Source organism: Macrotis lagotis, chromosome X (assembly GCF_037893015.1).
Source record: "Macrotis lagotis isolate mMagLag1 chromosome X, bilby.v1.9.chrom.fasta, whole genome shotgun sequence".
Taxonomy (NCBI): Eukaryota; Metazoa; Chordata; class Mammalia; order Peramelemorphia; family Peramelidae; genus Macrotis; species Macrotis lagotis.
The window spans coordinates 642,168,229-642,187,561 of NC_133666.1; the positions used below are offsets into that span (position 1 = coordinate 642,168,229).

Sequence of the window (19,333 nt, forward strand, 5' to 3'; positions counted from 1 at the left end):
CAAGGCCACACAGCTAGGTAATTATTAAGTGTCTGAGGCCAGATTTGAATTCCACTGCACCACCAAGCTGCCCCCTAAATAAATAAAAAATTAAGAAAAAAAAAAAACAGCTGTCTTATATATTACATAATTTTACTGTCTCTATTTTTTTTTCTTTTTAGATCTGTTTTTTCACTCAACATATTCAATTTTGATCTATACATATCATAGAAACATGTAAAAACCATAACAAATTGCCTTCTGTTGGGGGAGGGAAGGGAGGGTGGAAGAAAAACTGTAAAATTCAAACCTTGGGAAAAAAATGATTGGTAGAAACCAATGTATGTAGCTGTAAAACAAAAACAAAAAAATTACATAATTAAAAAATAAATAAATAAAACGTCTTAGGAAGAGTCTGAAGATCACCAGGAGAAGATACCAGACAGAGGTCCTTTCTTGAGTTAAACTGCCAAGCATTCAGACTCTACTATAGAGGAAGCAATTCTGGCCACCTTGTTTGAATACCAAACATTTACTTGCCAAATAGACTATTTTAGTACCCACAGAGGGGTCAACAAAAGTAATACAAAAACATTCTCAAAGTCTCTTAAGAGCTCTGGAACATTGTGCAAGAGGACAAACACTGGGTACAGGACTATCCACCACAGTTCAAGAAATCTTCTCCTGCCAGGTGATTTTCAGAATCTTCCTAAGACAATTTATTTATTTTTTAATAATGTAAATATTTCATCATCGAAAAGGTACTATGCTCTACAAGCAAAGCTTAAGTAAACTAGCTCAAAGGAAAAGTCAAGACAGACAAATTTAAAGAATTCATTCAAATATTCACATGATCTATGGTACAGCAGAATGCTCTATAATGGACTTATACCAGTCTGATCAATCATAGTTGGTTGGACACACTGTAACCTGACTCTAACATAGTGACGTCATTTTGATCATCTTCAAAAACAAAGAACAACAAACCAATATATAACCTTAATGTTTTCATTTGTTCCAACTTGTGTTTTTGTAATCTTTTATGTGTGTATGTGCGTGTATAAAAATTTTCCACCAAAAAAAATTTGGGATTTAAGTGAGGCAGAGTTGCACAAAGTCATCAGTCTGACTCTCTCTTCCAAAATCATGTAAGTCATCCTTTGGAAAAAATAAAGTTCAGAGGACTGGCAACAGCTTAGGATGAAGCAGATGACCTTGATGTCTGTGATGCTTCAATTGCTTTCATAGCCACTGAAACAAATTGTTCTCATCCCCTCATTTTGCCTGGGAGGAGGTCTTCACATACTTAGGGCATACATCCCGCAATTCACCTGTAAGTCTGAGGTCTGTCAGTTACCCTCAACCTCATTTAGCTACCTGCTGACATAGTCTGACTATGGTGTGGCTATTTCACATTCTTAGAGTCACAGATGAGAGTTGGATGATTAGCTGGACACCAAAGATAGAGGAAAAGGCCTTGGTAATCCCTCACATCAGAGGTATTAGCCCTCCCCTAACACCACATATATCATACATAAAAATGATAACTGAATCCATGGGACCTAATAAGGACACCAAGAGAAAATCACATTGCTGAAGAATTATACTGGGTATGTCTGTTTAGAATAAAATGCTAAAACTAATTAAACATACACAATGATGACACAGACTACAAATGACAACCACAGCAATATTGGTGGAAGTTATCTAGATAGTTTCAAGAAAGTTTCAAGAAAGACTCAGAAGAAGGAATATAGCATATTTATGGCGACAATGAGGATAGTAATCTGGATATTGTATTGTGTAGTAAGAAATGAGGATGGATAACTAAACAATATTGTATGAGGAATACTGAAGATCAGATTATGTATGCCAGGCTGAAGAATCTAGACTTTTGTCACAAGATACAGGTGAAAACTATTTTAAATTCTTAAGATGGGAAGGGATATAAGAAAAGAAATGGTGAATTTACAGAAGCATAAGGAAGTCTGGATTTAAATCTCAGTTCTTTCCCTTATTAATTATCTAAATGAAGGCAAATAATATTATTAACTTCTCTGGCTTGTACTGCCCTCCTCTAGAACACTAACACCTATTTGAACTATCTACCTATTCCCCATCTGTGAAAGTTTGTGTAAAGGATTAAGAGCTACATAAAAGAGAGCTATATAAACACAAGTATTAAGCACCTGCATTAACATATGAATTAAAAACAAGGCACCATACTTCTCATATTAACTGTATTAAAGCATTTCCTGAAAAATTCTATAACTTCTAAAAATAGATTCAACAATGACAAACTAACAATGATGTTTTTCTAAGATCATGAAAAGCATATAACCTTTTAAATTAAAGTACACTGCTTCAGAATGTCACTAATAAATCATAGCTCAAATGCCACCTTAATATTGCTGAAGTCGAGTATATTTTTGGGTCCATTATCATCAATCTAGCATCTCCAAATCCAAATCTAGGGTTCCTCCAATTTCCTTTCACTCCCACCCCACTTCTAAAAAAAAGAGTTCATATTTAACACCATTCCATTTCCTATTCTTCTGTCATATCTCTGTGGTAAAACAAGATGTTAGGTTATTCCTATGCATCTGTATGTATTTTATACATCTACTTTTGTATCTGAAAGAGTCACTTACTTTTGAAGAGGAGGAGGGGTTTTTTGTGAATGGGTCTGAGGTAAATGGATCACTCTTGACTTGTTTCTTGAAGTAATCATCCGAACTACGAAATGGATCACTTTCTTTGAAAGGATCCCCTCCAAATGGATCTAAAATTTAGTGAAAGACAATTAATGAATACACACCATTTCACAAATGCTAAATACATCAGTAACCTCAATGTGGACTACTCTACTTGAATGGTCAAAAATGTACATTTAAAGCTCCAAATAAAAGGAAACTTTTGCAAAATTTATGTGTGATTCATAAGCACATTAAAGGATAGACATACTAATTAGAAAGTAGGAAAGCAAAGAAAGAAGAGAGCGTCAGGGTTTTATGTAAAATGATCAATATTCTTCCATGTACATAGGTAGGACTAGCAGGAGGGGTGTAGACATTGCAATATGGTGGAACGAGCCTTGGAGTTGGCATCAGAAGACTTGGGTTCATCACGTAATAGCCATGAGACCATAAGCAAATCAGTTGTCTTAGTTTCCTCATCAATAAAATAGAGGTTAACAATATCTGCCCTGTCTATCTCACAGGAATGTTGTGAAGACCCAATGAGGTTATTTATAGAAAGGGCTTTAAAAACCAGAAGCACTATAAAAATTTTGGCTTTTACAATAAACATTTTCAGAGGCCCCCATGAACAAATGTGACATGGATCCCTTGCTAGCAGTTCAAGGGTGACATTCTGTGACACTGAACCAGGCTGTCATGGACAAGTACTTACTATCACCTGGCTATCAGGAGCTTCCTTTGCAGTTTTGCTCCTCACCTTGCTGTGAAATGGACAAGAAGGGGCATAAAACTGCAAAAAGGAGAGGAGATGACAATTTCAGCTTCCTTTAGAAACTAAACACACTTACTGTTCTGTTGGACATCCTACTGGGGAAGCTGGAAGGTGTTTTATTTTTTCAGTTTTCCTTAATTTAAGCAAAGAACAAGATATGCTCTGTAGACTACACTGTTCTGGGAGGATTCCATGAAAATGTTCTTTGAAAAAAAAGTCTTTTACCTGCTGAAGTCATTTGTTGTTCTGCGAAAGGGTCATTCTGGAAGGGGTCACCTAGATTTAAAAAGGGGGGAAATCCTCAAATTTAAGGTTTCTAGAAGCATTATTTACTTGAACATTCCCCTTGTTAATTCCCCCATTTATGGGAGAAAAATGTTTCTCCTTTTGCCCCCAACATAATTCCCTCTCTCTAAAAACACACTTTTTTTTTCTTTTGCTTTGAAAGAGCAATTCTTAAGTAAATAAACTTAACTTAGAATCATTATCAATTACAAAGCTGGCCACAAAAGCATAAGAGGCAATAAACTTAGTCAAGAAAGTCTACTAATTCTAAAGTGCCATTTTTTTCCTAAGTACACTGTGCCTGTGCTAGTAAAAAGGTAAAATTAAAGGAGTTGCATGCAGGTTATTTGCCACAAGCTGGGGTAGGACAACCAGAAAGCTAGTCAAACTCATTCCTAAAATCAGTTTCCTGGTATAGCTGTTTTCCTCTGGCCTAGGATGCCAGGCTGTCAAGACCTGCTCCTAATGCAACACTGTAGAGGAAGCTAGGAGCAGTGAGCTGAAGCTAAATTTAGTAGCTGTCTGATCCTTCCCCCAAATGAAGGTGTTTTTGTTTTGAAAAATCTGTAATCTGAAACTTTAGGAAAAGAATGTGCTTGCAAATCATTTTTCTTTCCCTACTGCTACTGTTTTTCCTCACAGACCCCTCTTAAAGCAGTCTTTGGCTCTAAGCTAAAGAAAGGAATATAAGGAGAACAATAATCCACTTGCAGTAACTTTGTTAGACTGCTTGTAATTCAGTGCATTTATTACCCTTTAAGAGGAATATCAATCTAAAAATTAATGAGGCTTGTAAAGCATGTCTTTAGAACAAGACCCAAATGTTCACATAATTTCCACTTTACTTTGGCAATTTTAGAGTAAAATTATTGAATAAAAAAGGCATTGTATGTATATAAGATTTGATCAATATATTAACCCCTACTTACTGCCTTTGAAGGGATCAGCTCCTTTAAATGGATCAGATTTGAAAGGATCCTCTGCCTGGAAAGGGTCTGTATGCAATTCTTGTGTACTGTTGCTAAATAATAAGGCTTTATTCTTGAATGGATCATCCTACAATTATATGGAGAAACAGTATAAGGCACTTTTGATTTTAAAAATCAATCAAAATGTAGATTTCTAAAAATACTTTCATGTTCTCTTTAAAATAGTGAAATCCTAAAAGGAATAGCTACTGAAATAAAGGTCAAAGAAGTATCTGCCATAGTAAATTTAAGAGACAAATTTTATGGTCTTATTCAAGTAAGTGATGATTTGGTTTTTTTTCACAAATACAGAATTTACTATTCCTTTAAAAAAAATCTTGGTGAGAAAAACCTACCCTACATAAGCATTTTTTAAATTATGCATTTTACAAATTTGAAATCCCCCCCCAACACTTTGAAACACAATGGCTAACTGTTCCAATACTAAAGGAGGAAGAGCAATTTTTAAAATTATAACTATCAGAATTTATCATAATATTAACATTAGATGCCAGCCCCAAACTAAGGGGGAAATCTGGATTTTAAATGTATACTTTTTATTTTTAAGCCCTATGAAGGCTAATTTCTAATGCAGATGATAATAAAGTATGCATATCATTTAGAAATAACAACTACATTTTGGTTAATGAAGACATGATGTTTAGTTAGCTAAAAAAGAAGAGTTTAATTATAGCAGAACAAACATGAACTCTGCCAAATATAATGAATTATTTAGCTTCCATTCAATTGGTATACCAATACCAAAATATTACCCGAATTGACCAAAACTTAGGATCATTATCAATTACAAAGCTGGGGCCCACAAAAGCATAAGAGGCAGTTAAGAGAAAAACCAGTCAAGAAAATCTATGACAAGGTTAACAATACAAAAAAATCAATTCCATTTAGCGATACAGCTTTCAGTTGTGCTTAGTTAAAATATAGCTTTTCATATCTCCTAATAATAAAAGACCCTATCCCAAATTAATAGTCTCCACTGTCCTCAATCTGGGATTCCAGAGATTAACTATACCCTTTGCCGAGTACAGAACATTTTTTTTTCTTACCTGAGAAAGGTTACCAGTAGTCTTCAACAATATGGCCTACCAAGACAGGCACCAGAGTCAGATTCTTGAGCTATTTGCCCAGTATACCCATCCAAGAACCCTGGATGTTACAAATAGTGCAAGGATTCTGTGTGGGTATAACAGTGCTAATGACCAAATAATGAAAACATTCAGCTAACATTTAATGAAATTTCTTGGATACAGGGGGAAAAATGAAAAGTCCTATTTTATGGGAGTGGACTGGCTAATAAGGGAAATAAATCTGTTACAATACATAATGTTTGGAAGGGATTATTTATTTTCAAAGAATAATGGAGAATGGGAGAACTTGGTAACCCAGTAAATTAAGAATGAAAACATTATTTTTTTTGTTGTTGTCTTTTGCAAGGCAATGGGGTTAAGTGACTTGTCCAAGGTCACACAGCTAGGTTAATTATTCAGTATTTGAGGCCACATTTGAATTCAGGTCCTCCTGACTTCAGGGCCAGTACTCTATCCACTGTGCCACCAAGCTGCCCCTGAAAACATTTTCTTATGGCAGATGTTTCCATTTTATTTTTACATTTACACTGGATTATTTTAAATACTCTGCAGGTCACAGTTATGGGATTATGATTTGACAGTCATTGATTTGGCACTCAGATCACCAAGTGATAGAATTCTGAAATGGATCTCTAATGTCTTTCAAGGAATTGAAATTTATGTAAATCATCATTCTTGGGTTCCTTTAATAGAAAAGTTCTAAACAAAATCCTAGCACAATTAGTGTTGTTTAGTGTTTAGAATGACAACCTAGAAAATAACATTTTTAAAAATGTAAAGATGCATTGAGGTAATTCAACCAATGGCTACCTTTCAATGGAAAATGACTGAACCTTCTGAGGCTACCTAAATGCAAGAAAAAAGAAATGATGATAACTGATCGACCGCTGTGGAAAAAGCAAATTCTCCTAAACTAAAAATATTCACTGGCTACAGATGTAAAGTTATGCATTTCTAAAGTAACATGACAGCTCTGAAATGTTACCAAAGTCATTAGCACCTAAATTTCCTTTTCTCTAGAAGAATGCTAGATTTATGCCTAAGATGTGACAGAGAAGCAGGTTCTTGAAAGGAGGACAAAGTTTTCAGTGAGGTACAAGTCTGCTATGATTTTTCTTCCTTCAGTCAGAAGTATTTGCTGGGTAGAATGAATGGTGCAAAGAAGATGAAACTAATGTGCTTGGAATCAGATCATGTGAAAGCATTAGGATGTCATCAGCAGGGGTACTTCCCTCCAACTCTGCAGATTACAATCTTTCCACATTCCATGACTTGCTGTGGGACCAGCCTTTCCAGTGAAGAACCTCTCTGCATTTGTCTAAGTCACTCCTCAGACAAGAGGCATAATACAGTGCCAGGCTCATGGTGGGAGCCTCCCCAGTGTACGGGTCTGCCAGAGTTTGTGCACTTCTGGCATGGTCAACAATGGCCCAGGGTCCCCAGTGGACCCAGGGGCAGGGGAGCAGGATTTCAGGGGAGGATATATCAGATAAGAGAAAAGAAATAATGTTTTAAGAAATTTTTGTTACTTGGAGTTGGTAATATCACTTGTATTTAAGAAATGACAGGATCAAAAACTTTCAAAAGTGTAGAATAAACTTTGTATAGACAATGCTAGACATGTTTCTTCAGTTATTTATTCCCTTAGAACCAAAACTAAAAGATGCCTCTCCTCTGATATCATTTTTTGTAGTAAACAAAAATCCCTTTTCAAACTATATTTATTAAGAAACAGAAACAAACAAATAAGGTTTTTAAAGTTGTATTTGTACAATAAGATAATTATTGATTTTTGTTGGTTTTTTTCCCCCCAAACTGGCAGTTTTTACTTAACATTTATGACATAAACATTTCCAAGATTAGTTAATTTTCACGTAAACTTAAGCTATACTTTAAAGATGAACAAAAATAATGAGAAAAGCAAAATCTGTGGGGAGGAAAGTTGGCATGTTACAAAGTACATTGATTGCCATGCTAACTCCAATTTTCTCCTCCAAGGAAACCAATCTTCTAAAATACTGCAGAAATGATACTTAAAAGTGAACTGTATTAGGAACTAATACCTAATTACAGCAGTTCAAAGACCTAACATTGAGAATACTAGACAAAATAAAATATGCAACTGTTTAAATAAAATTCAGGGAAAATACACAGGACAAGTAATAGAGAGTAGAAAAGTTGAACTTCTGGCTCATGTAGCTTATCAAAGATGACTATTAATATTCAATTTTTAATGTAACATTAATAGAATCTGTAACATAAAGATATTTTTGAGGAAATACTGACCTTTAAAAATGTGTGGAAAAACTAAAAGATACTTTGGATCATATGCAGAAAGTTCCATTAGAAGAAAGATAACTGGTAAATGAAGTAAAGAGGTAGTATAGAAGGAATGCCAGTGCATCAAGCAGTAGATGGAGAGAAGAAGTAAATTAGGAAAACTAAAAAAGTACTGTACAAGAGAACCCCAGAGAAAGATAATTCTCCCTAGTTGCTAAGTATGACCAAGGAAAACTGTCAAGAACTAAACTGACATAAAGACATTAGGAATGTTTAGGGAAGAGGAGCCGGCATTATTAAAGAAAAAAGGAACCACTTAACAGATGCAGCCAGAAATGGATAGGATTTAGGGCCCCAAAAGAATGTCAGTAGTAACATTAAGTTAAAGGATGTGGCATAAAAAAGTACAAGAATGATAGAGCCAAGAGCCACCAAAACTTTCAGACCAATTGCTTTCATTCTGTTCCCCTCAACAGCACAAAAGTAACTGGATTAAACAGAAAATTCTGTTTCTTCCCAGAAACGATTTGTTATCTAGGGATGCTGTATGGATATAAATAAGTATCCTTGGAACCAAATAGCAAACAGAAGGAAATGCCTACATAGCTAACATTGGAATATTTGCTTTACAGTCATAAGGTTTAAAATAAAGTGCTGAGTTCTTAAAACATAAAACATTTCAGTTGAGTGGAATAATATCCACACCCATTTTATATCTTTCAGGTGAGTGAGCAGACAGGGGAAAAATATTATCCCTTCACTCAGAGAACATTTTTAGGAGGATCTCTCTTTTATGACTAAAGTCTGATTGCCATATTCCTTAAACCTTATCTTGAACTTTCATTTTAAAGATATTACTCCTAAAGAAAATATCTATCACAGAAAACATGGCAGCAATAGGCTCAGCAGAGAAAATATTTGTATCCACCTTTGGTTAAGTTAAACAGACACATCATTGAAGGACCCCAGACATTTTGTGAATGATACTATACAAATACTTTCATTGCAAGTGAGGTTCCTTCCAAACAGTTCTTACAAATCAATCTCATCCACAACCACAGAATAAGTACTAATATCAAATATAGTGATGAAAACTAGGTTACAAGACCTGTGGAAGTTAAGACCACAACCAAAAATCTTCACTTTACATAATCAAAAGAAACATGATTTACAAATTGATAAATTTGTTTGCTGTTAACATTGGAAAATGTAAATCTTAATTATTACTTTTATTCAACCTTTACCATAGCTCCAAAACCGCCTTTTTCTTTCTGTGTGGCTCCTTCACTGAGGTCAGCTAAATTTGTCATGCTGTCACCAGGAATCCCATTCAGTGCTTCATTATACTGTTCAATACTTGTGCTGGCTTCCTGGTGACACTCTTGCAGTTGAGAAAGTTTACTTCTTGCCTATGTGAAAGAAAAATGGCCACTATTATACAAGTCCCAGCAAAATCAGCCAACTGAAAGAGAAGCTGCAACTTTTCTTATTCTGATCCAGACCCCAAATATGAAAGTAAAGATAAGAAACACAGGATATTAGCCAACACTAGGTAGGACCTCAAAAGTCATTTAGCTTGGAAAAAAAAAAGGGACAGCTAGGTGGCACAGTGGATAGAGCACCAGCACTGGACACAGGAGAACCCAAGTTCAAATCCAGCCTCAGACACTTAATAATTACCTAGCTGTGTGACCTTGGGCAAGTCACTGAACCCTATAGCCTTGTAAAAAAAACAACAAAAAAAGGTCACTGAGTTGATAACCTTTCTACAATAATATCCCTGACAAATGGTCAATGAGTTCCTGCTTGAAAAGACACACAATCCAAAGGAGATAGTTCAATCCATTCTTTTTGTTGTTGTTGTTTTGTTTGGGGTTTTTTTAGGTTTTTGCAAGGCAAATAAATGGGTTAAGTGACTTGTCCAAGGTCACACAGCTAGGTAATTATTAAGTGTCTGAGACGGGATTTGAACCCAGGTACTCCTGACCAGTGCTTTATCCACTATGCCATCTAGCTGCCCCCAGTTCAATCCATTCTTAATCACTTCTGGCTATTAGTTTTTCTTCAGAGAATGATAAGATACAGAGCTGGAATGGACCTTCAAGAGTATCTATTCCAACTCGGCAGATTAAGAGGCTTAACCAAGGTCACATTGTAGACAGACATTAGAATTCAGTTCTCTGACTCCAAATTCAGCATACTTTTCATGGATACCATTCTGCTATCAAGACTATTGAAATTTTCCCCCCTGTGGCTCCTTACTGGTATTCATTCTCCTCTATGGCCCAAGTTAGTTAAGCTGGCTCCCTCTTCCAAATAAAAACCTTTCAAATATTTGAAAATGGGAATCATGCTCCATTTTTCATTCTTTTCCACTATGCTAAAAATCCCTACATTCTTTTAATAATCTTTGAAAATAGTACCTAATTATCCACAAGTGAATCAACTTTCACATATAAAACATATCTCAATGGCATTAGCTAATTCATGTTGGCAAAATATGCATTCTGTAATGATTTATTATTATACTCAAATATAAAATTATAAATATCTTTATATGTATAAATACATATTAACCCCCAGTATGGATTTAATTCATAGGAAGACTAGGTAGAGAAATATGTAATTTTAAAAACTTGTGACTAGAAGATAATACTTTCAGAATCTATGATTTCATGTCTGGGCATTTAATCAACTGATGTAGATCACAACTTCTCTAATTACTTAGTAGGCAGTTGCATGAGTAGTTATGGCCAAAAGTAAAAATCACCTGGTGGCCAGCCCTCTGGTGATGAGCCTACTGTGCTTGGAGGGCTGGTTCTTGGACAAAAGACACACAAATCCTCACTAGGTCTGTTCTCAAAGTTTTTCCAGCTTGGTGGGATCAGTCAGGGCTTTGACTCCACTGGAACAGCCTTCAAGAACCCAGAGTCACCTCCATGCCATGATGATAAAGCACAAAAGAAGAAACCAGGTTGGTTTTGTCACTTAGACTCACTTGGGAAAAATGGATTTGGGACTACTTGAATTCAACTATACTTTGAAAAATTAATTTGAATGTAAGTGAAAATTAAGCTCCATGAGTAATCATCTCACTATTGTTGAGTTTGATCACAACTTTTACTTAGAATGAAAATGTTAGTAATGTTTTTACAAGTCTTTTTAAATGGAATAAAAAGTTAGGCTTGTTCCATATGAAATAGAAGCCTTGCTAAGAGAAGAATTATTGGGTACATTCAATCTAGACCAACTTACCTATAAAAAAATTCTTAAACTGTAGACTCTCAAGTCTGAAAAGAATCCTAAACCAGAAGATGCAGTCTAACCTCTATCTCATTCAAAAATTACAGACAGCCCACACAAACATCAGACAATTCTAACTGTTAGAAAGTTCTTCCTTATATTAAGCAAAAATATATCTCCTTTAACAGTTTATGAACTTTAACAGAGGGAGGTCAGTGGGAAAAAGCTGAAGGGCCAGTCTTTGACTTCAGCTCAAGGCAGGATCCCCTGGGTCAGTTTCCCTATTATGCTCCTCGGAAATGGCATGTTTCCCACCTACTTATTCCTAAGTCTGGCTATGAAGTAGAATTGTTACTGCATGATTGGTTGTCAATCCTGATTTACCTGAATTCAAAAAGAACTAAGGATATTTGATCCTGCTGTATTTGTGTTAAATCAAAGACTTTTTTGATAACCCTCTATGGCAAATTCTAGTATAAGATACATGCTAGATACACTGATTCAATTACCAACTGGCTACAATCTTTGGGATCATGGGATATTATTTTATATATCCTGGCACTACCATTCTACCCCAGCTTTTTTTCCATAGCGATCCTATTCCTAATAATTTTTCTTTTACTTGGGTTTTTTTTTTTTTGGTCCATTTGGTTAATCTGCTTATAGGGCCTAGCTGGATATCAATCTCTAAAAAACTCTGGAACCTTGGATGCACCTCAACATCTCCTCAAACTGGATCTACAGGGACACCTCTGCTTCTACTTTTCAGCAGAAAGCAGCTTCAGAAGACAAGACTTCCATTCTTCTTCCCAAATGAATTTGGATTCCAGCTCCTTGGGGGGGGGGGGGGGGGGAAGATAAAGTCAAGGAACTTCAGTGAAGCACTTTACTGATAAGATCAAAGAATCTCAGTAAAGTATCTTGCCCTCTGGCCTGGCAAGGATTAGGCAAATCCCTGCTTCCAGGCACAAGACTAGTCTTTATCAACAAAACAATGGATCCCTGACCTAACCTGAAAGGATTGTCTTGGAGTAACTGACCCCAGCAATGTATGTATACCTAATTACTTCATCTCTGCTCTTTAAGTTACAGCCCTCCCATCTACATATACCTAATTATCTTATTTTCCTGTCTCTTTTAAAGCTGACTCTCTATTCAACTGAGTTGCTCATATTCCTTTAGGATGCCAGTCCACTCTAGGAGACCATAATTCCCAAATAACCTCTCACCACCCCTATATCCTTCCTTACTATTTATTCCTTTAGGTAGCTGCTATTGCAGCAGCTGCTGCTGCTGCTAATCTCTCTATTCCTTAGCTTCTTCTAGACAAAGCAAAACCTAAATAAACTTTTTTTCCCTAGGAAAAAAAAAGACTCCTACTAGGAAGCCTAGCTCAGTCCCCTGGGGAAAAGATATTGTAACAGACTAAAGATATGAAGTTCAAAAAGGTTTAAATAAATTTAAGCATTATACATCACTAAGTACCAGATATGTGCTTGATTGAGGAGAATTATCATCCTTTGCTCTTTCAAAAAGTTCATAATATTGTCAGAAACAGAAAATGAAACCAGAATAAACCAAAGGGTAGCATATCTTTCTTACATTGCATCTCCTTTTGTAAACAGTTAAAAGCTGCTCTTCTAAATTTCAAAGTTCTTATAAGAGAATTAATTCCTTTAATACTTCCTTAAGGTGATATACACATTCTCTCACTATAAAGGTGAAGAAAAAAGGAGTAAGCTTTTTCTACAAATATATGGAGAGAAGAATTAGAACTAAGGGGCTGAAACTGAAGAGAGGGAAATAAAACACAAAGATCAATGTAAGTAGGCACTTCCTAAGGATTGCTGAAACTGAATAGGCTGCCTAAGTATTGGGTTCCCTAATACAGATTTGTGGAAGACTACATGGTAGGAATATTATAGAAGGAATTTCATGATATAAGCTTGTACTAGGCAATTTCTAGAACTCTTCATCATTCAATAAGTATTTATTAATCACCTACAATATGATAGGCATTGGAAATACAAAAATAAAACCAAAACAGTCTGTGTTCAAGGAGTTTACATTCTGCATAACACATATAAAGAAAATAAACACAAATACATGAAGTGGGAATGGAAGTGCTAAGGCTTGGGGAAATCAGAAAAGGCCAATTGTAGGTGACATGAGTTAAACTTTGGGGTTTTTTTCCACCCCGGGTAAAAATCTTATTTTATCTTATCCCTTCTTATCACTGGGGAAAAAAGAAAAGACAAAACAAAACACTTATAACAAATAACACTTAATCAAAGCAAAATAAATTCCACATTGTCCACATTCAAAAAATATTCCTTAAACAACACAAAGGGTCATTCTATCACCTCTTGGTGGAAAAGTAGGCAGGATGCTCCATGATAGGGCCTTTGTACTGTGGTTGATCATTACATTGATCAGTGTTCCTTTCAAAGTTGTTTATCTTTACAATTATTATATAAATTGTCCTCCTGGTTCTGTTGAGCAAACTCAAGAAGGAAGCTAAGAGGTGGCAATGAGGAAGCAGTGCATTTCAGACACTGGGGGTGGGTTGTCGGGAAGGTAGCCTGTGCAAATGCAGAGTCAGGAGACAAAATATCATGTGCAGAGAAAATAAGTAATCCAGCATGGCTGAAATGTGGTATTCATGGGGGGGGGGGGGAGGAAATAAGCTTGAAACATAAGCTGGAGCCAGGTTGTGAAGTGCTGTAAATGCAAAACAAAAGAATCAATGCTTTTTCCAACCCTGGGAGTGATAAGGAATCAATGAAGCTTCTTGAACAAAGGCCAGATGTGTGTGTGGGGGAGAGTCATTTTTGTCTATGTCTATTTTTTCATATTTTTTTTTCATTTTGGAAAGAGGAGGGAAAAATAAATGCTTGTTAATTGTTTTTTAAAAATCCTCTTTTTAAAAGGAAAGAAAGAAAAATCACTTTGGTCATTAGGTGGAAAATGGCCCAGAGGGGATGAAGAAACAGGAAATAAATTATTGCAACAGTCCAGGTGAGTTAGTAAGACCACCAAGTTAGAAAACAGAAAGATAAAAGAGAAGCAGGATCAAGATAGGGCCATAAATGTCAGTTATTACTAATGTCAGGGTCACACAGGTAATGAGTGACAGCTGACACGTTATCCTGAACAATCTATAAAGTGTTTCACATACATTACTTCATTTAACCTTATCACCTTGTAGGGTGAGTACTATAAGTATCTTTATCTCTATATTAACCAAAAGACTAAAAAAGAATGTTCCATGATTAAGTAAGGAGCATAGCTCAAATTCAGCTTTAAGTCTCTTGACTCTAAATTCAGGGCCATTTCAATCACAAATTCAATGCCACAAATTCAAAATCAGATGTCAATAGTAACTATTTTTTTGGCATAAAAACTACTTTACAATTTTATATATATATATTATATATATATACACACATACACACATACACACACATAGAGAGAGAGAAATAGAATTATGTGAATGTACCTGATTAATTTCTTCTTGTGTTGATTTCAAAGATTTAATTATTGTTTCAAGTTGAACTTTCCCAGCTTGAATGCTCTGTTCTAGTTGGGTTTCTTCTTGTTGCAATCTATTCAATTCCGTTTTGGCCCTATTCAGGTCATCCTCCTGTGACTTTAAATCTGATTCCTGAGACTGGATCTGAGTTTTCAATGATGAAATCTGAAAAAAAAAAAATTCAATTATTTTAAAATATTATTTTTATATTATTTAAACAAGAGTTGAAACCTAGAATGAAAACATGCAGAGTTTAAGCAATAAGATGAACACACATTTATAACTCTGACTTTAAGATGAATTTTGACATAAAATGTGTTTATCACACAACTTATTATTGCCCCATTCTGTCCTTTTCATTCATCTCAGTATCAATGTATATATTTTTCTTTTCATCTAGTTGTATTCATTGTACATGCTGCTCTTTTTTTGCTTTCTTTTACAGTGTGTATTTTTTGTTTTTTAGGTTTTTTGTAAGGCAAATGGGGTTAAGTGGCTTGGCCAAGGCCACACAGCTAGGTAATTATTAAGTGTCTGAGACCACATTTGAACCCAGGTACTCCTGACTCCAGGGCCAGTGCTTTATCCAGGCCACCTAGCCACCCCCTACAGTGTGTATTTTTAAAGGCTAAGTTTTCCTAGTTTATTCAGGCTGAAAGTAAAGAACTACTCATAGGCTCCATTACACTATTAATCAGCATAGACCTTTTTTTTTGTTTTTGTTTTTGCAAGGCAGTGGGGTTAAGTGGTTTGCCCAAAGCCACACAGAGCTAGGTAATTATTAAATGTCTGAGTTCGGATTTGAACTCAGGAACTCCTGACTCCAGGTCCAGTGCTCTATCCACTGTGCCACCTAGACACCCCTTGCCAGGCCACCTAGCCACCTCTATAGACCTTTAACCTGTTCTGTCGCTGAGCTGGGCTGATTCTCTTAGGAAATGTGGTGGCCCCCCACTCTTGCGAGCTCACCAATAGTTACTGAACTTAGTGTAGACAGATAAATTTAGCTCTATTGCAACTCAGAATTCAGTTTCAGATTCCATCTAAAAGGAACTACTATTGGCATTACCACTATACCCAATGTTGTTTTGCTTTCTTCTAGATATCAGGCTTTCAAAATTACTTTATATTCCTCAAAAGTTTCATTTTTAATGCCACCATAACATGAATATGCCTAAAATAATATTAAATCTCTCCTTTACATTTATGGATACTTTAAGGTTGAAAAAGAACCTTACATACATTTAATTATATATACCCACATATACTGACATCTCATTTTATCTTCAATCAATCTATGGTCAGGTCAGTACTGACAGTATAGTTCCCATTTTACAAATCGGGAAGGGAAAATTCAAACAAGGTAAGTGATTTGTCTCTGGTCACACAACTGGTAAGTAGCAAACAGTATCTATGCAATAAAAGTGGATATTCTTAACATTTTTGAGTATCCTTTGGGAGTTGGATGAAACCTACTAACCCCTTTTCAGGCTAATACTTTCAAATGCATGAAATGAAATACATAGGATTGCAAAGGAAATCAATTATAATGAAATAAATCACCTCCCAACATTGGGATGGAATTATAGGTAGTGGTTCAAAAGTTATGATTATTTTGGGGACCTGTCCCTAATTTCTTTTTTATGGGGGGCAGTGTTCAAGGCAACGGAATTAAATGACTTGACAAGCTCAAGTAAATATGGAAGTATTAAGTGTCTGAAGTCAAAATTTGAACTCAGATCTTCCTGACTTGGGGCTGGTGTTCTATCCATTGTGTCACTTAGCTGCCCCTTGTCCCTAATTTCCTACCTAAATTTTCTCTCTCCAGTGGTCACTTCTGCATGTACAATGACCTTAATATTTTTAATTGAATAATTAATATTTGAACCGAAGACTTGAATACCATGCTATATTATACTCTGATAAAAAAATACTACCATTTGTTACAACTAATAATTCTGACAAAGGACTCGTTTCTAAAATATACAGAGAACTGAGTCATATTTTTAAAAAAAGCCATTCTCCAGTTGACAAATGGTCAAAAGGATATGCAAAGGCAATTTACAGATGAGATCAAAGCAATCAATAGTCATATGAAAAATTGCTCTAAATCATTAATTATTACAGAAATACAAATTAAAGTTTCTCTGAGGTACCACCTCACACCTCTCAGACTGGCCAATATGACCAGAATTGTTGGAAGGGTTGTGGGAAATCTGGGACAGTTTTTTTTTTTTTAGATTTTCGCAAGGCAAATGGGGTTAAGTGGCTTGCCCAAGGCCACACAGCTAGGTAATTATTAAGTGTCTGAGACCAGATTTGAACCCAGGTACTCCTGACTCTAGGGCCGGTGCTTTATCCACTGTGCCACCTAGCCACCCCTACACTGTTGGTGGAGCTGGGAACTCATCCAACCTTTCTGGAGAGAAATTTGGAACTACACCCAAAGGGCAACTAAAATGTGCATACCCTTTGATCCAGCAATACCACTACTGGGTCTATACCCTGAAGAGATTATGAAAAAGGGTAAAAAGCTCACTTGTACAAAAATATTTATAGCAGCCCTGTTTGTGGTGACAAAAAATTGGAAATCAAGTAAATGTCCTTCAACGGGGGAATAGCTTAGCAAACTGTGGTATATGTATGTCATGGAACATTATTGTTGTATTAGAAACCAGAAGGGATGGGAATTCAGGGAAGCCTGGAGGGATTTGCATTAACTGATACTAAGCGAGATGAACAGAACCAGAAAAACACTGTATACCCTAACAGCAACATGGGGGTGATGATCAATCTTGATGGACTCGCTCGTTCCATCAGTGTAACAATCAGGGACAATTCTGGGCTGTCTGCAATGGAGAATGCCATCTGTATTCAGATAAAGAACCATGAAGTCTGAACGAAGTTCAAGGACTATTCCTTTTAATTTAGAAAAAAAAACCTGATATCTTATTGTCTGATCTTGTTATCTCTTAGACTTTTTGTTTCTTCTTTAAGGATATGATTTCTCTCTCATCACACTCAATTTGGATCAATGTACAACATGGAAACAATGTAAAGACTGACAAATTGCTTTCTGTACTGTGGAGGGGGTGGGGGGAGGGAAATGAGATGGGGGAAAATTGTAAAACTCAAAATAAAATCTTTAATAGGAAAAAAAATACTATCCTTTGAAGAGAGTTTTGAGAGGTGAGAAAAAGTTGGAAGACGATTTTTCTTTTAATTTGCTAGTTATATAAATGCAAGCTACACTTTTCTCTCCAAATCCAGTTCATGTAAAACCAGAATTTAGATTTTTTAATTTTTAATTTTAATTTCAACAAGAAAATTACAATGAAAACACTAAAGATTTATGTGAATAAATTTTAATGTGAATAAAATATTTTTATTTGAATGAAAATAACTATTAAAAAACCTTAAGAAATATTTTAATAAAATATTTGTATATAGCAATAAAAGATATTTTTCAAGACATATATATGTCAGAAAGAAAATATAAGTTGATCATGTTACAAAAATGAAAGTCAAAAAGCAAGACTGCAAGTCCTGAACTGGTATCTCTAAGATTAAAACAAAAAAGTTAGTCCTGCAATGTCCTGCATGTATTTTCTATAAAAGATTTTTGGAAAGAATCCCACAGGTTAAGATGCTGACTGGCTGTATTCTGTACTGCTATAGGTTATACCAACACCAATGGGATGAAGAATCACCTGAAGATTCAAGTGCTTTTATATCAATTATTTTTGATATGCAACTTTTTTTCTTCTCAAAGAGATCTTGTTTTAGGATATAATCTATAACTAATTGTAGGATGGCTTAACTGTTCTAATACAATGTTAAACCTGTAATATGGAGACATGAAATTTCAAGGATAAACCAACACCCACCATCTGTGTTTCTTCCTGGCATTTTTGCCTTACATCATTGAGCATATCTTTAAGTTTAGCTTTCTGCTGGTCCATTTCATCAAGGCGATCTTGAGCATCTTGTTTCTGGGCTTCTAATTCTTGCAAATTACTTGTTTCTCTATCTAAAATCATTCTGCAGCTCCTAAGGAAAATATCATAAATTGATCTGTTATAGAGAGAACAGTATGAAATGGTTTCTTTGTTCACCTACACAGGAATATCTCTGCTAATTGACTCCACAACAGAGGCATAGCCTCCTCCATGAAAACCAGGGGAGGAAGCTTTGCTAAGCCAAGCAAGAGCAGAAATCCAATAGTAAACAATCTAACAGAAGCAGAATTGGGTGAGCTGGTCCCCCAAAATTAGTTTAATAACCTTAAAGAAACCAATAGATGGGGCAGTATATTTGCAAAATTTTGGTCAATCAAATGATCTAAAAGTATATCACCCACTTGATTCAATATCCAGATATCTTGTTTGTTTTTAATTTTAGTTTATCCCTGAGCCATGGGTAAAGAAAATACAAAATCTAGAAAATTATCTTTCCTCCACTGACTT

General features: G+C 35.4%; 1 protein-coding gene across 1 annotated transcript in view; it reads right to left on the bottom strand.

Annotated features, from left to right (window-relative positions):
- EPS15L1 (epidermal growth factor receptor pathway substrate 15 like 1) overlaps positions 1-19,333 on the bottom strand; it is a 135,220-nt gene that overhangs the window by 60,259 nt on the left and 55,628 nt on the right. The window contains exons 15-19 of the mRNA XM_074204388.1: positions 14,835-15,032; positions 9,337-9,501; positions 4,665-4,791; positions 3,676-3,726; positions 2,631-2,761 (exon numbers count right to left, since the gene is read on the bottom strand). Of these exons, the coding sequence (XP_074060489.1) occupies positions 2,631-2,761; positions 3,676-3,726; positions 4,665-4,791; positions 9,337-9,501; positions 14,835-15,032 (672 nt within the window). The remainder of the gene's footprint in view (positions 1-2,630; positions 2,762-3,675; positions 3,727-4,664; positions 4,792-9,336; positions 9,502-14,834; positions 15,033-19,333) is intronic.